The sequence below is a fragment of the Ambystoma mexicanum genome, chromosome 7p (assembly GCF_040938575.1).
Source record: "Ambystoma mexicanum isolate Mex_15411 chromosome 7p, UKY_AmexF1_1, whole genome shotgun sequence".
Lineage (NCBI taxonomy): Eukaryota > Metazoa > Chordata > Amphibia > Caudata > Ambystomatidae > Ambystoma > Ambystoma mexicanum.
The window spans coordinates 177,194,428-177,218,419 of NC_090939.1; the positions used below are offsets into that span (position 1 = coordinate 177,194,428).

The 23,992-nt window shown below is 46.9% G+C and overlaps 1 protein-coding gene and 1 long non-coding RNA gene across 2 annotated transcripts in view; one reads left to right on the forward strand and one right to left on the reverse strand.

The window, feature by feature from the left end:
• The window catches only part of LOC138525808 (serine-rich adhesin for platelets-like), a 351,204-nt gene extending 344,553 nt beyond the window's left edge, over positions 1-6,651 (reverse strand). Inside the window, exon 1 of the mRNA XM_069636018.1 lies at positions 6,569-6,651. Within this exon, the coding sequence (XP_069492119.1) occupies positions 6,569-6,614 (46 nt within the window). The 5' untranslated portion in view covers positions 6,615-6,651. The remainder of the gene's footprint in view (positions 1-6,568) is intronic.
• Positions 3,937-23,992, forward strand: part of LOC138525810 (uncharacterized) — a 165,948-nt gene continuing 145,892 nt past the window's right edge. Inside the window, exon 1 of the long non-coding RNA XR_011283437.1 lies at positions 3,937-4,104. This is a non-coding gene — a long non-coding RNA (uncharacterized lncRNA). The remainder of the gene's footprint in view (positions 4,105-23,992) is intronic.

A 23,992-nucleotide genomic window follows, 5' to 3' on the forward strand; every position in this document is an offset into this window, starting at 1 on the left:
GGGCCCTGCAACAATGGATCAAAATAATAAGAGGTACTGAAGCGGTGCCGAAAATTAAAAACGTATGCGATGGGGCCACCGACATTTTGACTGCTTAGGGGTCTCCACAGGGTATAATCCGGCACTGATACTTCAGCTTCCCCCATGCTCACCCCTATACTTTCCCCCTTACCTTCCTGGAAAACCCTTTATTCAGTAGTGGTTTTCAAACTTGGAATTCACATAGAACTCCGTTGGGTATCATTCACAGCCCTACAGATAAAAACAGGAAAATACTCCGTAGCCAGAAAAGGGAGTAAAAATACTCCACATAGCAATTAGGAAACCGACAGATGGGAGCTTGGTGGCAGCTTCAATCCATCCAGATGTGCGGATATGCTTGGATCAGTGCTGCCAGCAGAGTAGTGCCACAGGGAAGATCTCTAATACTACCACTGTCTGATCTGAGAAGGAACTTTAAGGCTGGATCTAAGGGTCCTTCATTGATGACGTCGCTGGATCGAGGTCCTTCATGGGTGACGGGGCTTGTGATTGGAAGTTTTCTGCTTCTTTTTTTTTATTGCATGCTTATGTACAACTGGCATTAATCTTGACAAATCTTGGACGTAACATAAAAAGAACTTGTTTTTGCGTAGCGCTTGGTGCATAATATAGCGTTTCCCTTTGTGTAGCATTGTAAGTAGCAGGCATTTCTATTAGACACTTTAATGGCACTCAGTGTGTTGGTCTTACGAGGTTGAAAGGCTGAGTTCTCCTGCTGGGATACACACCCGCGACTAGAGCTTGAGCCCAGACAGGTCTCAGCACATAGCACTTAACGACCTGAGCTATTTATGCATATATATAAATGTATACATATGTGTATTATTACATTTGGAAAGAGTTATTTCAGTTGTTGGCTGTTCGATTCAGCTTGTGTGCATACTCTCTCCTAAATGAGGACTTTTCTCTGCAAAGCTTTACAGTTTCTTGGCACTCATACTACAACACCACACTGTATGGTTGCGTGTTAACCAGGTTCTTGTAACTTTCGAGAGAACTGACTGACACTGAAATATAGCGACCTGCCAAGGATCACGCCATTTGGGTAAGTAGTATGTAAGATTAGAATGAATGTCTGTCTCCTAGTTAAAAAGTCACCAACACCCCAGGCACTAGACCGCATTTCTGCCCGTTTTGGTGCCAGAAGAGGTGTCTGTTATCTTTCATTAATATGCGTTTACCTTGCACGCCTGTCCGGTCTATTACGCCACAGTGTAAGGGCAGGGACCCTGTTAATGCACCACCTCAACAGCACATAGCTTTAGCAGTGTACCTCAGTCCAGTCCTGCGGAACACATTGCTACAGCACAGAGTTCTAACCTCAGCCTGTGCTGAATCAGCGCGGAGGCAAACAGCACCAAGAAATCACCATTATCCCCGCTGACAATTAGTATCAGCTCCTAATGACACTGGAACAGCACGCAGCCCTGGCTGCGGGTCTCACACCCACCCATAACAGAGCCAATGTACACGTCTGGCAGCCCACCTGTACCTCGCCCTACCGGGGAATCTGGGAACATACAACTCAAGCCCAGCCTGCAGCACATGTGTTAGTGCAGTACTAAGACAAAGCCTGGCTCTGTGACGCTCAAGCCCAGCCTGCAGCGCATTGTGTTAGTGCAGTACTGAGACAAAGCCTGGCTCCATGACGCTCAAGCCCAGCCTGCAGCGCATCGTGTTAGTGCAGTACTGAGACAAAGCCTGGCTCCGTGACCCTCAAGCCCAGCCTGCAGCACATTGTGTTAGTGCAGTACTGAAACAAAGCCTGGCTCTGTGACGCTCAAGCCCAACCTGCAGCGCATCGTGTTAGTGCAGTACTGAGACAAACCTGGCTCCGTGACCCTCAAACCCAGCCTGCAGCACATCGTGTTAGTGCAGTACTGAGACAAACCTGGCTCCGTGACGCTCAAGCCCAGCCTGCAGGGCATCGTGTTAGTGCAGTACTGAGACAAAGCCTCGTTCTGTGACGCTCAAGGCCAGCCTGCAGCACATCGTGTTAGTGCAGTACTGAGACAAAGCCTGGCTCCGTGACCCTGAAGCTCAGCCTGCAGCGCATCGTGTTAGTGCAGTACTGAGACAAAGCCTGGCTCTGTGACGCTCAAGGCCAGCCTGCAGCACATCGTGTTAGTGCAGTACTAAGACAAAGCCTGGCTCTGTGACGCTCAAGCCCAGCCTGCAGCACATTGTGTTAGTGCAGTACTGAAACAAAGCCTGGCTCTGTGACGCTCAAGCCCAACCTGCAGCGCATCGTGTTAGTGCAGTACTGAGACAAAGCCTGGCTCCATGACGCTCAAGCCCAGCCTGCCGCGCATCGTGTTAGTGCAGTACTGAGACAAACCTGGCTCCGTGACGCTCAAGCCCAGCCTGCAGGGCATCGTGTTAGTGCAGTACTGAGACAAAGCCTCGTTCTGTGACGCTCAAGGCCAGCCTGCAGCACATCGTGTTAGTGCAGTACTGAGACAAAGCCTGGCTCCGTGACCCTGAAGCTCAGCCTGCAGCGCATCGTGTTAGTGCAGTACTGAGACAAAGCCTGGCTCTGTGACGCTCAAGGCCAGCCTGCAGCACATCGTGTTAGTGCCGTACTGAGACAAAGCCTGGCTCCGTGACCCTAAAGCTCAGCCTGCAGCGCATCGTGTTAGTGCAGTACTGAGACAAAGCCTGGCTCCGTGACGCTCAAGCCCAGTCTGCAGCGCATCGTGTTAGTGCAGTACTGAGACAAAGCCTGCCTCCGTGACCCTCAAGCCCAGCCTGCAGCACATCGTGTTAGTGCAGTACTTAGACAAAGACTGGCTCAGTGACGCTGAAGCCCAGCCTGCAACGCATCGTGTTAGTGCAGTAATGAGACAAAGCCTGGCTCCGTAACCCTCAAGCCCAGCCTGCAGCACATCGTGTTAGTGCAGTACTGAGACAAAGACTGGCTCCATGACGCTGAAGCCCAGCCTGCTGCGCATCGTGTTAGTGCAGTACTGAGACAAAGCCTCGCTCTGTGAAATCCGCACACTGTTTTGATACAGAAACATACTTTTTCTCTACCCTGTGTAGCGCCATCCTATTGCTGAATGGAAACTGAAGCGCTGTGATTGCTTCCTTCTGGGTGGTGGACGGTCATCCCATAATATGAGACAGCACCCCAATCTACCAATGCTCCTCAACCATGCGCATGTGATGTCAGCGCCTACCCAACCCACAGCTCCGCCGATGCACCTCAATACTGAGGTGGACTGGCCTACAGGGAAATGTGCAGGAAACACAGCAGGGCGGTGCCTCTGAAAGGCTGGTAGGATTGGGACAGAGTCAATCACATGCATGCGCTATTGCCTCGTCTTGTACGAATAGAGACATAGAACAGACTCCTTATAGACACAGGTACTCATATAATTTACACGTTATTGCCACCCTATGGCAACGTACAGTGGTTTCACTATGGCAGCGCCTGGCAAAGGCCGATGTGATGCCTGCCCGAAAGCCAAAACTGTTGGCTCTGCCAATGCTTGTTTGACATGTAATAGAGAAGCTGAGCTTGAAACTGGGGTCCCAAATTCCAAGCTCGGCAAACTAGTCACAATACTACCTATGTAAAATATACAGGTGCCGCATCCGTAAGACTCAACCCATCAGCTGAACTGTGTTATTCTTCCGGTTCAGTAATACAGCCTGCATCGTGCTGGCTTAAAGCGGCGCGCGCTCCGCAGAGATACAAGGCGCCCGGTCGCTGCGTGCCAGTAGAACCCTAGCCGAAGTAACCAGGCCCCCTGTGCGTGTGCATGCACGTGCGGTGGCGCGCATTATGCACACAGCCACACACAAAGGACGCCGTTCTATCATGTACACTGCAGACTTTAGGCAGCCTAGCAATAGTGCTGTCTCTGCTCAGCCATCACGGGGGTGGGCGCGGGCAGGCACCGTCGCATGCAGCACACCCCACGCACACACACAGGCTGCACCGGAGCCCCGGCAGACGCGCTGCTTCCCGGGTTACAGGGATGCCGCGTAGTGACAGCACGAGGCATGTTGGGCAGCACAGCGGATTACGATGTGACATGCGACCCCTGACCTGTCCAGGTGCGTGAACGGTCACAGCGGCCAGCACACGATGGATGTGGCAGGAAGAGCCCTGCTCTTTACATGTTAAAAGCGCGGAAACGGGGCTCTCCGTTTAAAGGACTAGTGCATGTTTTCCCTTCATGGCATGCGCGTACCCACGCTGCTTGTATCCTGGCAGCAGTGCATGCCATACACAGGGTCTCGAGAACTGAGACTCCACCTGTCTATATGCATCAATGTTCAGGAGGACGGCACCCCCAGAAACAGACAGGACACTGCTGATATCCTGGTGTTCTAGCAGATGGTATCACATTGCTTCTATCACACCCCATGGCATGCATCCGCTGTATCGTATCATAACGCAATCTATCATATGCCTTTTCCCATCACATATCAGCATGAGTCGTTTTGAATGGTGCCATGTCATATCATATTACATATAATAAGATCACATTATGTTATAGCTTATCACATGATGTCATATCGAATCATCTCATATATCGCATTAGACAATGTCATGCCAGATTCAGGTTTTTACCATACAGCACATTCTAGAGTGCCATTTCATGCAGAAACATACCACCTCGTATCACACCACGGTACTGTGTCACATGTTATTATCATTATGATAAAGCGAGTGACATGATTGTGTGTTATGATATATCGCATTGCACTGATTGTCAGCTCTGCAGAGCACCATTGACATCATTTGATCTTTCTGAAATCACAGCATATATGTTAATATGTATCCTGACATCACAATGTATGTGATGTTATGACGATTTATCCCACGCACTGCTTCCATTTCCATGGTCTCCAGGCGCTCACGTGGCTCTGTTAGAAAGTGGGTGGGGGTGGGTGGGTGAGGGAAGAGGGAGAGGATAAAGGATGGGCTTTCCTGTGGATACAGAACCAGGAGTAACCGGCGTCTGTGGGTTTTGGTTTTCTGAGTGTGCTTTGATTGTGTGCACTGGACATGTAACGATCGGTGTCTGGGTTGTTTGTTTGTGGCTGGTTGCTCTTGTGGCGGATGTGTGGATTGTGTGTTTTGTGTGTATTATTGTGTGTGGTGCGTGGGAGGTGTGCAGGAAAGGAGCAGGTAGCAGGGGGTGGGCAGTAGTGTGTGGTTGTTTTATTGTTGCTTCCTCTCGATTGCTTGGACCTGTGTGGTGTGTGGGAGGTGTGCAGAAGAGGAGCAGGGGGTGGTTAGTAGTTAGAAGTGTGTGATTGTTTTATTGTTGCTCCCAGGATCCGTACTCTCCCACGATTGCCTTGGACCTGCGTAGAAGTTGTGAGAGGTGTGCAGGAGAGGAGCATGGGGTGGTTAGCAGTTAGTAGTGTGTGGTTGTTTTATTGTTGCTTCCAGGATCCGTACTCTCCCACGATTGCCTTGGACCTGGGTAGGAGTTGTGGGAGGTGCCCGTCTTTGTGCTGGTCTCGGTGAGTTGAATAGCCAGGATTTCAGTCCTTTTCTGAACTTCAGCCGTTCTTATTTCCTTGGGTATCAAGTTCCATAGGTTGGCTATTGGGTGTCAAACGGGAGAATGCGGTTCCTCTGAATATCCCTTCCTGATATAAATCATTCCATCCAATAGCACATGGCCTTGTATCCTATAGTAGCGCCATCCAGATAATAATAGCGAATGCTGTCCTGCTAGCCCTCCATGAATGAAACACGTGACCAGTGCGCACTCTGAAGTCATCTGCACCCGTCTGATTGTGTGTGAGTGCAAGTGGCAGCAAGTGGGGTGGTCGCCCTCCTCGTTCCCGCCTGGTGCCCAATGCTCCACGTAGCCTCCCGTGGGCGCCCTATCATCCCCCTCCTGGCCCCCGCCCCCGCCGGTCCCACTGTGCCCGATCTGATGCCGCCTGGCAGCACATGGTGTCTGAATGCTACTATACACCTGAAACTTCAACATTCGGTGCCCCAAATGCCCCACTGGCAGCAGCACCCCGCTTCATAACAACCCCGTTCAATTACTGTCTCTGAAGTTGGCTTCAGTCTGAAAAGCGGCTGCCTGGAAAACCAGGCTCGTACTGCCCGCTGGATTCACACTAACATATAGAATATACATCCGAACCTGTGAGGCACCGTCTCCCCATACTCTGTATACTGCACCCTTTCAATGCGGCTTAAAAACATTACAAAAAGCCCCCGACTAAGCTGGAAAACTGCACACTCTAATCCTCATGTTCTCCAAAACAGGCGCTCTCTTGTGTGCAAATATCCAAATGGCAGCAGGGAGTGAAGGTCGTTTTTCCAAATATAAAATCCACACCTGTTGCAGGGTGTTAAGTGGCCGTTCAGAAAGATACCTCTATTGGCAATATTCCGAGGGTTACAGGGGGCGCCTCACTATTCCGCGGTTTCCAAGGAATTGCTCCGCGAAGCATCTTGCTTTCCACAAGGCGCACATGGGTAAAGGCCACACACAAAGCACTACTACACGCGAATACAGTTACACAGGATGAACCAACTTACATAGTAGAATGAGAACAGAAAGCGGCACGCCTTTCCCGGATGCCATGCTTAAGCGTGGGTCCCTTGGGCGCTCATTCCCTGTGCCCGGCTCGCTCTTACGCCCTGTAGTGTGGCGGTGGCCGGGACACTTCCCTTTATGCACTCTGTAGGGCACAGTGAAAGGGCGAGTCTGCATTGTGGCTGGACGTCGCCGCGCAGTGTTCGAGGATGTCAAACCTGTTTGGCTTACGTCAATGGTCTAAGGTACACTCCTAGGAATAGCCAAAACACGCGCTTCTTCCATCAATTGGGATGATCGCGTGTTGAGTGCTGCCCTCTCGCACTTTAAACACTGACTTCTGAAGAATGTGCGTAGGGGGGGGGTGGCTTTCTAGGCAGGAACCGGCGCCAAAAGACACACAGCCATAATGTGGGGGTAATTATGAGGCTTGAGGTATGAACTATGCTAATACTGCCAAACTGAATTACGGTTAGTGCATGTGGTAATGGCAGTCCACCCTCTCATTTAATGTTGGTGCCATTCTCCTTTTGGCGACCAATGTGACTCCATTGGGCGCAGGCAGAATGAGGTGCTTCCGTGTTTTAGCTGTGTAGGTAACTCAAACCCCATCACTGCTCAAATACTGCCTGCTTCAAGACTACCGCACAACTTATAACAGGAACCGCTATGAGTGTGATTTCTAGTACGCAGGTATTTCCCCGTAGAAAAACTACCAATCAGTCTGGTGGTAAATTCGTCAGATTCCGAGTGGTGATAAAGTTGTGTTAATCCCTATTGGGCTCCATTGGGGACTTACAAAATGTAACATGGGCAGTAATTTTGCTGGCAGAAATTCGTCTATTTTTCAGAGGTCATTTTTCTCCACATAACCTCAAGATCTGGAATTTGGCAGTGCGGTTAAAGTGGTGGCAATTCCTGACCGACCCCTTTTTTCCACACTGCTAAACCCGTTATGAGTCCCTAAGGTTTGTTTAAAAAAAAACAATAGTGAAACTAATAAGCCTTACATAGCCAGAGCGCCTGTCTGCTAGGTGCATTGCATCGACTTGAGTGGCTTAGTAATTGGGTATCTCAAAAAAGATGTCACGACATAAATGTATGCTTACCCTGTGAGCTTAATCATTAATCTAGGCTTACCCTGTGAGCTTAATCATAAATATATGCTTAGACTGTGAGCTTAATCATAAATGTTTTCTTCCCCTGTGAGCTTAATCATGAATCTATGCTTACCCTGTGAGCTTAATCATAAATGTATGCTTCCCATGTGAGCTTAATCATACATCTATGCTTACCCTGTGAGCTTAATCATAAGTCTATGTTTACACTGTGAGCTTAATCATAAATGTATTCTTCCCCTGTGAGCTTAATCATAAATCTATGCTTACTCTGTGAGCTTAATCATAAATGTATGCTTACACTGTGAGCTTAATTAAGATATCATTTAGATGTAGGAGAAAAATAAATGTTGTGCTCTCAGCACTACAAGGTAACACTGTTGTAGGGAAGGCAACAGCAGATTTGGATAGTGGAATGATAGCGGTTACAGGTGAGATATACATTTAGGCTGTCGCGGTTTATTACTCGGTCACACTCAACTCAGGGAGTGACTTTCCCCCAATGGATGTGGCGCAAAACAAATCACTATGATTTATTTCCGGTTCTTTTGGTAAGGTCTCCAACCTGTCTCGCACACAACCCCAACAAATACCCGGTGCCACAATGTACTAGGAACCAGGCCGGTGTGTATTAAGAATATATTAATTAATTAATTAATTTAATTCAAATTTGACAAACATATTATCATCAGCCACCAAGGCCGTGGGAACACAAGAGGAAAATAACGTCCGTAAAGTACCAAGACTGAGATGACACTAAAATATGCACTTACAATTGTTTCCTTTTAAATCACCCAACAATACAGAAAAGAACAATTCAAGACACACAGTGAGTGCAGATTGAAAACACAATGTTATGATACCTTTCCCCCCAGCAACCCTCACCCACTAAACATCAATTAGGCTTGACTCCTTTGAATGGAAGGCAGTGGCATGGAGTGGGAACACAATGGGAAAGTCGAATGTTGAGTATTTACCACAGAAACTATATGAAAGAGCGAAAAGCAATGGCAATTCGTTGCCACACCTAAAAAGAGCAGGCAGGGCTTTGGGGTTTTAGTCAGCACACAATGGCAGAATCAGTTTTTGGGATATTTGCTCACAGAACCAATATGGGAGACAGAAAAGCAATGGGAAAAATGTGTTTTGCACAGCACATTGGGAAAATCGGTTTTGGGATATAAGCACAGCTGCAATGTGAAAGAATGAAAAACTAGGGGAAATTCGTTTTGCAGAGCACAGTGGGAACACAGGGGCAATCTCGTTTTGCACCTTGCATATGCAAAGGCACTACTAGGCTCCCCACTTCTAATTTATAATGAAGGGGATAGGTGGGTAATTTCGTTTTTACACCCTGTGCACCCACGTGGAACAGGGCTTTGGGGTTAATTTGTCTGGCAAATATTTATGACTAGACCGGCTCAGAACACACTGAGGAGAGTTTGTTAGTTTTGAATGCCAACAAACACCAGACGTAATTTCTATAGGAGAATTCATTGATTTACTTTGATTAAATATGCTAGGGATCTACACAGACAAACAGGAGATTTTACAATGGGGAATAACTAAAACAGTGCTGGAGAAATATAGGGCCTACACAATCTATGACTTTGGGTAGTCTTACTTATGAGAGAGGTCTGGGCTTGGCATCAGGGAACATCAGAGCACCGCTGTGACAGCAAGGGGTCAGTCAAGGATGTCCTCTGAGTCCTCCAAGGGGCCCCAATCGGCTTCTATGTCTCCTGGTTCCTGTCTCCAATGCAAAATTAGGCCTCTCTGCTGGGATGTTTTTCACCAGGTTTCAGCAGCATGTCGCCTCTCGGAATTATTGGAAGAAGTCCAGCTCTGATGCAAACTGGCTTATTTATAGGACAAATGACATCACAAACTTGTCATGATTCCCCCCTGTGTGCTAATAGGACCAGGGGATAGGGGGAGTGATTTGGGACAGCTGTGGGAGGAGAAAGCTTCATCATCCCACTTTGACAGATGGGCTTGGTCTGCATTGAGCACCCTGAATGGTCAAGCACCCTGAATGTTCAAATCTTTACATGTATGAATACATTTTGGAAAACTATATTTTAAGGTGAATCAGATAAGACTAGTCTGGACTCTGCACGTCCTTCCTGTGCAGAGATACAGTTTTTCTTCATTTACTCACAAACCATGTCAGTGAAAAATATGCCATTTTACAGTTGTCATATTAATTATTCCGGGCATCCTTTTACCAACTTTCGCATCTCTTGGAATCAAGGAAAGGGCCAAATCACATTTTCATTGATAAGTTTAGTAGTGTTTATCCCACCAGAATCATTTTAGCATGGTTAGAAGAGGGTGACTGTCACCTTTAATAAAAGTCTGGAATGACCATTGTGACATGTACGCTGTTCATGTTATGGAATACAATGTATTTCTCCCATTTTCATCAAGCTGCAGTTTCACAAGTCTCTCTCACTCCTGGCCCCACCTTTTTTTATGTTATGTTTCATTTCTTTTGGTAAGCCTATGACCAGCAGAGTTGGGCCTATGTTTAGGTCTGCCCCCTTTGCCCCCCTTCAAAGCCCAAGAGCCACTAATGGATTTTGTTATGGGACTTGTGAGTTGGAAGACACAAGTGCTGCAGAACAGACCTGACCTAATCTGGTCTCCACAGCATTTCTGATCTAAAAAGTAAAAAAGTATTCCTGCTTGTATTTTTAAGGAAGGCCAATGATGGATGAAGACAACCAGACCTGAATCTCCAGGTCAACAGAGGGAGGTCCTGGAGGTTAGTTTCAAGTTTGGAGAAATGACCATCCATGTACCCTGCAGCAAACAGCCTGTAAACATGTACATAATGCATTTTAAAGGACATTTTAAAAGGCACACAGTTTCAAGATACATGCAGATTACTTCTGGATTGTACATGCATATGAGAACATCATGCCCAAGCTTGAAAGTCTAGTGGGCATTTCGCGTAATATACTGTCACTTTAGAAGGAAAAACAAAAATGACTTTCTTTTATTTAATATACATGCACTGCTCCATTTCACTTCAGTTGCTTGGAGCACAATTATGGCATCCCATTGAAGATACTGTGCACCGCGGTTTCTTGATGTGTGAGTGCAGCTCTCCATGGATTGAATCAAAACCTTATTGCCACGTGTCTTTCTTTTCCTTCCCGAAAGGCTTGTGCACATGTTTGCACTTTTTTGAGTCATGCCCACTTTCTTCACTTAGATTTAAGGCCTGTTTCTGGTTCCCAGCGCCTCAGGTCTTGCATCATTTCTGTGCTGGACTTATGTTTCAGTGAGCATGCACAAATTACTCTGGTCTCTTTATTTCTGGAATCCAGGGGCTATATTTCACCCCACAAGGCGGACTGAACTACAGTGAATATCGCAGAATAACATCTGAGAATTTGTAATGAACAGTGTACTAGGTGCAATTTCTTTAATCCTGCAGGTGCAGTCATATTGATGGCTGTCTAGAACATGCTTCTGGAGTCCAGTGACCGAGAACACCACCCAGCCTCTATATTATCCGAGCTAGACATCAACTACCACGGCATGGACATTGTCATACTGGTTTGGGTGGATTCGGAATCTCCTTCCGAACTAAATTGACTATTACATGTATACACACAGCGACAACCATTACATTTTCAATGTGTGCCGGAGCCGATGGCAATGCAGGGCACGCATCACCGTCACAGCAGGAACAGAGAAATAGCTAAACAATATCAAAAAGCTACGAAACTAGGCAAGAGGTCACCAGCACTTCCTCCTCAAAAGGCCAACGTTCAGGCTTAAATTAACATTTGTCATCATTAGGTTAAGAACTTTGACAACACTTGAAAAAAATCACACCGCTAAAATATCCTCCTATTAAGGACTGATGATATTTTGGAAATATCTGACCCAATGTTTCACTATATTTCGGAAGTGTTTGACTTATAACTGACATCAGCAAATAATATCAGATTGAGAAATGAAGCAATGAACAAGTCATAAGCACATTAACAACCTTCCATCCCAAGAAAAGTAGCCCTTGCACATTTCTGAATAAAGGGCCTGGTGGACAGGCAAAATCAAGAAGGCTTGATGGAATTGATTCAGACCATAGGCAAGGCAGGAGTCAATATATATTTTGTCATTAATTGTGTTTATAAACGTTTCATTGACCACTGCGAAACATTTTTGGAAACAGAACACAAAAGGAAGACATCATTTGGAGAAATATCAAGTAGTCACACAGTAATTAATAAGGAGTGGCTAATACATGTTTGAGAATAAAATAGATTTTTAGGGGAGTTAGAAGATTAAATATCAGTGGTAGTTAGAGTATCTTTATTTGGAAAGAAGCAAATCCAGATGAAGCACATCGCTAGTAGAGATGTTGTGAAGAAAAGAGATCACTGGACGGCAAACAAAGAGAGACCAGACAATTAAAATATTGTGAACTCATGTAGTCTAAGGCATCATGATTGAAATTGAAAACAAAAAGAATTAGTAGCCTCCCAACAGCAGCAGATGAAGTATTGGGGGCACAGACAAGATGAAAGAGAAGCTGAACCTCTCTTTTGATTGAGTTGAAGGAAACAAGAGATAATAGAAGTTGTCTGATAACAAAGTGCCCGTACTCTAGAGTACCATTTTTTTTAACAAGGGCAATGAAAGGTCAAATGTTTCAGAGCTTTAGGACCTGAAATTGTAATATGTATATAAGAATATAAGGTGGGGTGAATGGGTCTCGGGAAACTGCAAGCAGAAGATCAAGATGGAATGTACTGCATTCGAGAGTGACATTGAATATATCTCTCTGTTTCACACCCAAAAATAGTGGTTTCAGTGGATGCAAAATCTCCCGGTTTGTCTGATGCAACTACACACTCCTTGTCCTTCAAGATATTCGACTAGAGATTCAAACACTTGCCTGGGCAATCATTCGAGACACATTTGCGACTGCTAACCTTTAACATTTTTTTACTTTTAGTTCAGACATTAAACAAGGTTTACAATAAGGGCTCAGTTATACTAAGTTATTTACAGTCATTGAAATTTTTCTGAGTATAAATACACACACAACAGCTCCAAAACGTGCAGATTCAGGCAGGGTGCTGGCTGTCTAGGGGAACTGGCTGCAGATGTGCAATTTCATCATCAGTCTAAACTCATACATTTAGTTGATCCCTCATAGGGGTCCAACGTTTGTGGTGAAACCTGATAAGGCATTTGTAGATAGGCCTACCAAAAACGCCAGCAATGACACCCCGAGATGCCTAGCGCTCTTTTCCTATTTATTGTATACACCTCACTATGTACAGAGGGTAGTTTTTCCAGCTTTCACATTTGTTGTCCCACCAATGCATCTACCAGTATGATTACTTTTGACTCCTTTTGATTAATAATAATAATAATAATAATAATATGTCTTAAATGGGGACATTCAAATGCTGATTTCAGCCATGGCACAATGAAACAGTATTTGATGTTAAGAGATGTTTTTTCAAAAGATAGCAATCAACATCACCAATGTGCCCCTGTAATTATTTTAAGTGTAGTCTATTGACTATTGCTTTAGTCTATATAAAATGATCATCGGCAGCTTCCAATTTTAAGTATGTAAAGTATAAAGGCTAGCTTAAAGTAAATGAAATCTAGGTCAAAAATTGTACATTGGAGAAATTATGTGTAATGTTCTTTCTATGAATCCTTCTCCAACTGATTTTTCATCTTGATAGATCATCCCCTCAGTTCTGGGAAAATTTCAACAGGGGGCGTAGTGTGGCTCAGTGTCGTCTCTCAACTGTTGCATCCCTCGATGGCACCATTTGACTGCAGACATGCCATCAGTGGTACATATACATCTTCACTATGCCCCTGTGCCCTAGTCCCCGTTTTCTCCCATGTTTAGCAGTCGAGGGAAGGACTCCCATACATGGAATTAAAAAAAGGAGGGGAGAATACCACTCCTTTAAAATTCAATTTTTAGGCTGAATAACAGGCATCCAAAACTGAAAACCTAACGACCAACAGTACATTAACATGAACAAACCATTGATCTTTCCTCTAAGACTCATCCCATAAAAGAAAAGAGGTTACAGAGTGTTGCAACTAAGAAAGTTTCATAGTGGGGTAGACTGGGACGGTGATGAGGAATTTGTGGGAGAAGAATCCACCGAGAGACAATTAAAATTATACCCGAAGGCACATCTTTCTAATAACATTCAGCAATTCAAAGGATTATCCAGCGAGATATGGGTTGCTTAGTGACTGCTTGTCCCATCCGAGTGTCATGGCCACTTACCTAGGATCACAAGAATGGTACCATCAAGTGGAGGGAGCAGGGCGCATCATGGGTCACGCATGTCCCTTTGGGACATTTATACATGGGGGGCCTGATTGGACACAGTCCTGGTGCCTCTGGCGCCAGGCTCATGGAAGGATTTAAACAGGATATTTCCATTATGGGCAGAAGTGCTTAGAATAAACAGGAACTCTTATTATGAGCAAGAATACTCTCAAGAACTCTCTTTTGGGTAACTAGTCCGGGTGTGGTCTCCATCTTCATCTGCATCTGCACGTGCATCTTCTAACTTCTAGGAGTGGCATGGTGTGGCATGCAGAACTTTGCTAAAGGGGCATGGCCTTAAGAGCTCAGCTATAAAAGCCAGCCCAACCCCAAGGCACACGCTTCACGTTATTCTGTACCTCACCTTATTCTCGCTCACTGTCGCCTGGGATTCAGTTTACCTACAGTTATCCTGCCATCTGCATCCGTGCTTGTCACTGGAGAACCTTGCTCTTACCTGAATGCTTCTTCCAGGCACCGCGGCTCACCTGCAAACATCTCGGAGCGCAGACATCATCCTCCTGGCACCGCGGCTCACCTGCAAACATCTCGGAGCACAGACATCGCCTTCCTGACAACACGGCTCACCGGCAAACACCCCGAAATGCAGACAGCATCAACCAGGCACCGCGGCACGATGCACTCCATCCGAACACGCAGCACCTGCAAAGAAAAGGCAAAAGACAAGGTTAGACACTTAACAGACATTGGGCCTCATTACAAGTGTGGCGGCCACGGAATGAATGGTGACGATAAGGGACCGGCACCATTCATTCCGGGCTGCCACATTACGAGGTCTGCAGTGGGTCCCGCTAAGGACGTCTGGTCTGGCCAGACGTCCTTAGCGGGACCCGCTAGCAGACCAGGATGCTAACAACGGGCCCGTCATTAACTGGCCCGTTGTTAACATCCTCCCCATTCCCATTGAGCCCTAATGGGGCTCAAATGGGAATGGGGATGTACCGGGTCCTGAGAATGGGAATTACCGGACCCGCTAAAAACAGCATGGCTAACTCCAAACTCGTAATGAGGCCCATTAAGTTAAGGGCTCGCTGCCATTAAAATCTTGTGCCTTCCCGAAACGCATCACTCACCTGCTGCTGAACATTGCGGTTGCATCCATCTTCCACTCAGCCACGTTCTGTGCCTCCACAGCGGTTGTTAGGCCACATTTCCACCTATTTGGGAGAAAACAGAGAGAAACGTTATTCAGTGCAAAATAACCACACAGAGAGCATTAACATCAAGACATTCAGAGGGAAAAGGCAAAGACATTGAAAGAAAGCAGAAAGAAGGGAAGAGACAAAAGACATTGGGAGAAAGCAGAAAGAGGAACTTAGTCGCAGCCGCACTGGACTAGTACTCAGGAATCAGTGAAGGAACTAGATTCCATCAACAAGCGCCACTGCCAGAATTAGCAGGACAGAGAGCTCATCATTCACATTAATCAGGCGAGCCTTATGGGCCGGTACGTGCCCACAGAAATTAAACCTTGGGTCGAAGGGGTTGGGAGATACCACAGTCATCTACCAGATCATTCACGTTTTCCCATATCCACCCAGGAGCAGTGCCACCAATTGTCACCGCCCATAGCTGATCCACAGGGGACGAAACCAGAAGGGGGAGATCTAACACCAGGGAGGGCTGCAACCATGCCCCAACATCTCCGCAGGGACCAGGTGAGTGTAACACCGAGATTAGGAAACAGCAACAAACAATTGGTTGTCTTGTCTAAAGGCTGCCGTCCTAGCCACATAAAAGCTCAACACTAGTATCGAGCTTATGGAGCCTCTCTCCCTTCTTGGATGGGTGAGCTGGAAGATAAAACACTGCCAATTCCACGCTTTGAGAAAATGGGAATTCTAAAACCATCTTAGGCAAGGACTTCGGATGGACCTTCATAGAAACCTTCTCTTTAAAAAACTTCAAAAAATGTGGCACTTGGAGGCTGCTCTCACGCCTCACTGAAGTGATGGCCACCAAGTTAGTCACCAAGATGGCCATCCTCAGAGTGAGCAGCCTAATGGATGTTGAATGCAAAGGCTCATACCAAGCTGCAATAGAAAAAGTAAAGACTAAATTAAGGTTCCAAGATAGGACTATAAAGGAAGTTGGAGGAAACCTATTTACAAGGCCCTTCAACACTTGGGCCACCACTGGAGTATAAAAGAAAGAACGGAGTAGAAAAGAAAGAACCTTACTCCCGGGATCTCTTAAATAGGCATAAGGCGGCCAAGTAGCATTTGACTGTGCCTATCTGTAGTACCGTCAAGGCTAAGGAGAGAAGAAATTCTATCACTGTGCAAGTAGTGAACAAAATGGGGTCCACTCCTGAGCCTCTGCCTCTACTTGCAAATATAAAGATACCTAGTGGAAGGCCAGTCCCATCTCTAACACCTCTTCTGACAGGTCCCAGTCCTCATATCTCAGCCTCTCAAGAGCCACACATGCAGATTAAGAGACTTCAGGTTCAAGTGGAGCACCCAACCTTCCTACCGGGACAGGAGATCCCACCTCTGAAGATGCCTGCAAGGCGGGCAGGCAACCTACTCCAGAAGGTCTGGGTACCACGTTCTCCTCGCCCAATCTGGGGCATTCAAGATTATGGCAGCCCAAAACTTCCTTGACCTCCTGAGAGAACCCATGGGTTGACATGGATCGGGAGAAATGCAGAATGGAGATCAAGGACCAACTCTATGGGAACCGTGTCTCCCAGGCACCCCTCAGCGGGAATTTCCTTGAGCAAAACCGCTTGCACTTTGCCTTGTCCTGTGTGGCAAAGAGATCCATAGTCAGGGGTTTGCCACAGGGAGAAGATCTCTGCAATGACTTTCGAGCATATCTCCCATTTGTGGGAGACTGTGTTCAGCCTGTTCAGAGTGTCCGCCCATCTGTTCACCCTTGCCAGATGGGCTGCAGAGGCGAAGATCCTGTTCTCCAAAAGCATAGCCTTCCTGCAAAGGGGCAGTGACCGAACACCCCCTTGTTTGATGAGGCAATGCAAGGCAATGCAAGGCATGCCCACTATGTTGTCTGTCAAAATCAGGAAATCTTTTCCCCTGAGGGATGACGCGAAAGCCATCTGGGCTCACCTGATTGCTTGCAGCTCTAGCCAGTTGATGATCAAGCAGCATTCTGCCTGGAACCAAAGACTGCTTGCTACCCCGCAGTTCCCCTTTTTGAGCAGCCCAGCTCCTTAACCATCCGTGACCACATGTACCTCTGGCCAAATGGACCAAAAGGGTTCCCCTACCATCATGCTCTTCCTGTCAGCCCACCAGGAAAGGTTGCTGGCCACTGTCCTCAATATTCTGGGGACATCCTTCATGTCGCCCAAGTACTGCACCCATTGACCCATCAGAAGCCCTTGAAGGAATCGCATTCCCAGTATTGCACCAGGAACATACAGGAGATCATGAGACCCAGAAGGCAGAGGAAGAAAGCTGCTAGGAGGCTGCTGGAGTTCTAGAAACGTGTGACCATCTGTCTGATGCTGATGACTGTCTCCTTGGAGGGAGAAGGCCCTCCTCTTCGGGTGTCCAGGACTGCCTGGATAAATTGGAGCCTCTGCATTGCTGTAATCTGGGACTTCCGGAAATTCAGGGAGAAGCACAAGCTGTGCAGAAGGGAGCAGGTGTCCTCAAGCTGGCTAGATACCTTCTCTGGGGACCACCCTCAGATCAACCAGTCATCCAGGTAAGGGAACACATGGAAGCCGGATCACCTGATGTGAACAGTCACCATCGCAATCAGCTTGGTGAAGACCCTGGGAGCAGAGGTTAGGACAAAGGGGATCCCTTTGAACAGATTATGATGATCCTTAGAAATCTCCTGTTCTTCTGGTGGATCGGCACAGAAAAATAGGCATTCTGAAGGTCCAGGGACACCAACCAGTCCTGGAGTTGTAGATCCTGGAAAATGTCTCTCAAGGTCAAGTTCCTGAACTTGTTCAAGGCACTGAAGTCAAGGATGCGACAGAGTCCTCCACCTTTCTTGGACACCTGAAAGTATCAGGAGTACCAGCCCAATCCTCTCTCCTCAGCTGGTACCTCCGCTGTGCAACCTTCAAAAGTAGGGTTTCAGCTCTTCCTGCATCTCTATTTTTCTGGCTGCTCTTCGCGCGGTGGTGGTCTGTCTGCAGGTGTTTTGATGAAGGGGAAACCGTTTCCCCACTTGACCAGATGAATGCCCCAGGCAGCACAAGTTATCTCCAAGTGCTCTGAGACCCTCCCTCCAACCGGAAAAGCATGTGAGAAGAACTCAAAGTGGTTTAGCAGGCACTTCAAGACCCCTCTGCCTCGGCTAGGAGCACAAGAATCAGCTCTGGCCCTGGTTGGCCTACTTCTCCTTGAAATGGACATTGACCCTGTAGCCCTTCCCTCTGGATCCAAATGAAAAGGATTGTTTGGCAGGCTGCTAAACCACCAGGCCCAATGACTCTGCTGTGAGGTTTGACTATTTGAAGTGCTCCAGGAACTCATCTGGCCCTCAGCCCGAAGAGGTGCTCACCATTGAAGGTCATATCAAACAGCTTTGCTTCCACATTCGAGGAGAACCCCGCCCCGTGGAGGTAGGACGCCTCCAGAGCACTGTCCACTTTCCAATTGAGCAGCGACACAATGCTCAGCGTTGAGACCTGCCTGTATGGCTTGACATGCCACTTCCTTTCCGTCGTTAACCATGTTGCATTCTTGTCTAAGATTTCTGTTAAGTCGTAAGACTGCAAAGGCTTGGCTGGAGTGCCAAGGCTAAGAGCCACCACTACTCTTTTGACAAACTTTCTGTATTGTGCATTGGGGTGGTCTTAGGGCAATGCCTGCTGCATCTTGAGGTACGGCAATGTATCCAGCCCTTTTGCGTCATGTTGCCCCTTGGACAGTGCCTGTAAATCAGCCTGGTCCATAAGCAACGCTGGTATGGGCTGTACACCTGCACCCACCATAGGTTCCATCTCGAAAGGGACAGGATCCACCGCTTCATGGAAGATGGTTCTCATACAGCCCTGATCTGGAATCCAACACATAGGGGGTCATTCTGAGTTGGGCGCTAAGGGTTACCGGACACCGGTAAGGAGACCGGTGTTGGTAAACCCTTTCCGCCCAATTCCGAGGTCCCTTAGCGGGAACCGCAAAGAACGTGTGGTCTGACCACACTTCCTTTACGGGTCCCGCTAAGAGACCAGGGCGCTAATTACGGGCCTGCTATTCGCAAGCCCGTAATTAGCACCTTCCCCATTCCCATTGAGCCTTTGAGGCTCAAATGGGAATGGGGAATGGTTGGTTGAATGGGGATTTACCGGGTCCGCACAAGTTGGAATGTCCCGGTAAATCCCCATTCAACCGGACACGGACCCAGTATTGGAGGCAGCCATGGTGCAAATAGCACCATGGCTACCTCCAATCTCGGAATGAGGCCCAAAGTCTTGGTCCATCGTCGACGTCGATGGAACGGGCCCAATGGGGTGCTCTAAGCAAATGACCCTAGGGCTGTTTGTGCCAGGGCCGTTTTGAGAGAAACAAGATCGAGGGTGTGAGACCTGACTTGGTAACCTTGCTGGCGGAATATCTGGGTGCAACTGGTGCCTGTGTTGTCTGGAGGTGTACCCTATGGCCTTCTCTAGCAATGGAAGCATCTGTTGCTTAATCTACTCGCCCGAGGCCTCCTTGGTTACAACGTACCCCTTTCCTCTGAAGAATTGGAGTTGCGTCTATGTTTACACGTTATTTCCTTTTTGTGGAAGGACGAGGAAGATGAATGGTGAGACTTGCGTCAAGAGCTTGATCGCGATGCCTGTATTCCTTCTCAGACGTAGGCCCTTTCATGTTGGCGCCCAAAGACTTGGTGGCTGATCGGGCTAGGAATATAGAAGAGGGTCTCCCAGCACCAACTTAGCGAGCGTTACATGAGCGCATTTGTATTCATGTGCTGACTGGAGCCGCAATGCTTGACGTCATGCTTCTCCCCAAGATGCCACACACAGATGTCTGTGATGGTCATTTTCGAGTTGCAATCCATGCAGCGCTTAAAATGGGGGCTGACATGTCGGTATCGAAAATAATTTCTATGAAAAACGTCTAGAACTGTGTTCCAAAACAGGGTGCTGAGCCCACAGAAAAGGGAACTAATGTATAGGGCGTAGTGATGAGATATATGTAACACTGATGTCAAGTCCGGAGTCAAGGAGTGGCACGGTCGAGGAAAGCAAAGGTCGAGAAATGACACCCAGCCGCGCTATGCCCCCTGTCAAAACTTTCTGAGCAGCTGGCACCATGCGGATGAACTATCAAGATGAGGAATTTGTCGGAGAATGCAAGTGAATTAAATATATTTCAGGGTTGTTTTGGATTTTTCCTTCCCATTTTCTGCTAGGTGTAATTGCGTACATTGGAGTCTGCAGAGTCTGCAGTCAGTGGAAGAGAATTGGCGTGCTGGTGCTGTAGTTTGTCTTTACTGCCTATTGCATCAAGGAGGCAGTACTTAATCTCCTAAGAGGCGCGCCGCAGAGTCTGCAGTTAGTGGAAGGGATTTGGCATGCTGGTGCTGTAGTCTGTCTTTACTGCCTATTGCATCAATCCACAGTGAGGCGCAGAGCGCCGCAGAATCTGCAGAGTCTTCAGTTAGTGCCAGTTTGTGGCAGGAGGCGGCGACCTCCGTAGATATTACTCTGCTCTTTGGCCCCAATGATCATCAAGACGTGGATATGATAGACCTAGAGGCTGAAACGAGGTCCCAAACGCGACACCAAACATGGATCCAAGGTGAGGCGATTGCTTTAACATTTACGCCCTGAAGGGAGGCTCAAGCCCCAGCCATAGCTGCCGTTTCTGAAAATGAGGTGAGACTTCCCTCCGACCCCCTTCCCCTTACCTTGGCTCGTAACAAGACTTTAACCTTGGCAGTAATTAAGAAGTCTATGACTTCCTGTTTAGATATAACAGATGAGGAGATGTTCAGAGTGGAAGGGGGGGCAATCTTCCTCCATCTCCCCACAACGTCGAAGAGGCTACTACTATGGCTACTGCTATGGAAAGTTTAAGTACAAAAGACCCAATAACTACACACCCAGTAGATACAGCGAGTTTGTGCAATAAATCCACAAACAGGTCACATGTGTTGCAGTTGGGACCGGAGCCCCTGATTAATCCATCAAGGTCTGGCCTAAACGCTTTGGATCAATCTGAGATCCTCTTAGCTGGGAAGGTGGCACCTGTAGCCCCCTCTCTCTCTCCAACAAGGTCTCCAAAGCGTCTATGGAGATATGGATGAATGTCCAAGGCTATTTCTAGCTCCTTGCTGGCCCTAAGGCTGGCGCAGGATATTGCACTTATTCAAGCCTCTCTAAATAACAAGGCCAACTGGAAACTGAGCAACCATTCTACACAGGTGTCGAACCTGTTAGCGGAGCTAGTTTCTCCCATCATGCAACCGAGACAAGGTCCGCCAGTCTCTAAGGCCCCTGCTCCTAGGGGGGAGGTTGGCCAGGTGGATGAAATAACTCTATCAAAGAGCCCCGGTGAGGCGGAGGAGATGGAGCTCTGTGCTGTTAACTCATATCCATTGGGGGCTGTTTCCATCCCGATGGCTGATCCAGGCCAAACCCCTACCTCAGCAATTCCAGAAAACTCTATGTATGACTCACCGAGTTCCAGCCTCAATGACTCAGTCTTCTCTCCTAACATTCAGGCTCAAGATCTGCAAGGAGGGGGAGCTTGGATGTCTCAAATTCAATCAATGATTATGTCAGCACTATCAATTTCCTTGGCTTCAGTCATCAAATTGTATGAAGCAATCAATGAGGATTTCAAAGACCAAGCAACCCTCTTACCAATGGTCAATTCAAAATTGATATACTTGGAGTCATTTACAAACACAGTCCAAACTAGGCTTAATTAAGAAGCAGAGCAATCAAACAAATGGCAAAACAGATTATACGATATAATAAGAGCTGATCAGGCTGACAAAAGTACAATGATGGAGGCAATCCTGGATTCCACAAAATGGATTAGAGTAATAACTGACTCAAGAGGCAACCGGGAGTGTATACATGATGGCAGAAGATGAGGGTAAAAAACAAAAAACTCTACCCATGCCCCAGGGACCTCTGTCTCACAAAAAAATAAATTGAAATGTGGGCTCGATTCAGGTTATGCATCATAATGTGGAGGACCCAAAAGGGGATAGAACATGCTTCCATTAACCCGAAAGAAAAAATGTGGACCCCCCCTATAGCGACAGACTATACGGATACTAACGATACAACTTATTTACTACCACCTCGAAAGAACATCACGGAGGACCCCCAACAAGAAGCCCCAGAGATAGCCCTAGTGGAGGATGTAGGACCATTATAGGGCAGCTCCACCAACCCAGAGCCAGTATTCACAATTTTTGGAAAACAGTCTATGGCAACATGCTCAAAGCCTCTGATTCAATCAAAAAATCAAAAAACATACCTTCATCTAGGAAGTTCAAATCTAATGCCTCAAGAACCTTTGTACGCAATCTGAAGTCTTTCCAAGAACCATCCAACTTGGTAATTATGCCAGGAAACACTGGCAGCGCAAGGAGTGAGAAGTCCCCCACAGATGCAAGAGGGCTGATTATCTAGCCCAAAGCTTGCCCTCCAACAGAGGTGAGGTTTGTGAGCTCTGAGAATGAAGGTGACGAAGCAAAGTCTTCTCTGGAATTTTCAGTTTACTCAAACGAATCGACCAATGAGGCCTTGGAAAGGAGTCGGGAATTGTCTGGTACCCAGCAACAAGAGTATCTCCTCTCTAAGAATGAACAAGAGCCTCCTTTAACCGTGAAACAATTAGAGATCTGCACTGCCCCACCACGAGAAGTGAACTTTCTAACACTGGCCCAAAAAGGTTGATGGCGGGAAAAAAACTGTTATACCAAGGCCCCCCACTGTTTCAAGCAGTGGTGGCCAGAAAATCTGGGAACAAAAAAGAAGCCATCAAAGGAAAAAGAGCTAAGCCAGAGACAATAACCATATCTCTAGAGCACCGGACGCAACTAAATGATGACCTGATATTGAGTAGACGTAATGTAATGATCCCACGGCATGATATACCCACACTACGCTCAATAACTTCAGATGACATCTCGGTTGTGGAGTTTGTTAAAGAAACACAAACTGACAAGTCTTGTTGAATGTACGATCAGAGATAATCAAAAAACTCTATGGGATGCAGCTTCAATGTTTTGGTCACTGGGATTTGAATTAACTCATAAATTCAACTATGAAGGCCCCCGTCAGAAACCAGCATATAGTTTAAGGGGTTGACAGAATCCAGAGGACTTGCCACTCAACTGGGCGAAATTGAAATGAACGCAGGTGGCAATTTATTCAAGGGATTCCACTGAGAAACACCTTTTCGCCAGCGATTAAGGATGACTGCTCAGTGGAATATGACAATCTCCATAATACGGAAACATCAAACGAAGATGATTTGACATCAGCGCTAGCCCCTGTGAAAGATAATTAACACAATGATCCGGAGACAAAACCTATACTTCAGATGGGCTCTTGGAACACTAGGGATTTGCTCATCTTCTCAACAAAGATAGTATGGATTGGTCCCTATATGACATTATATGCCTTCAAGAAATGTGGTTGCAAGAGCCCCTGACATGTAATGGCTACATTCCATTTTGAAATCCAGCACTTAAAGGTCATAGTGGTAGACCTTTTTCAGGCTTATTGACACTAATTAAAATAGGCTCTGAATGAAAGTCCTGAAATACACCACTCCCAACCCATGGACTCAAATATTGACGGTTCAACGTATGCATGCAGATACTAGTTTGGCAACAATTATGGGCAAAGTGAGAAAGGACCAATTCTTGGGTGGGGTGATGGAGGGGATAGACCAATCCAGGCTAGAAAGGGAGGATGCTTTTATTAAACTCTGTGGGGACCTGAATATCAGATGTGTAGACATAGAAGTTCCTCCTGTCAATCTCTGGGT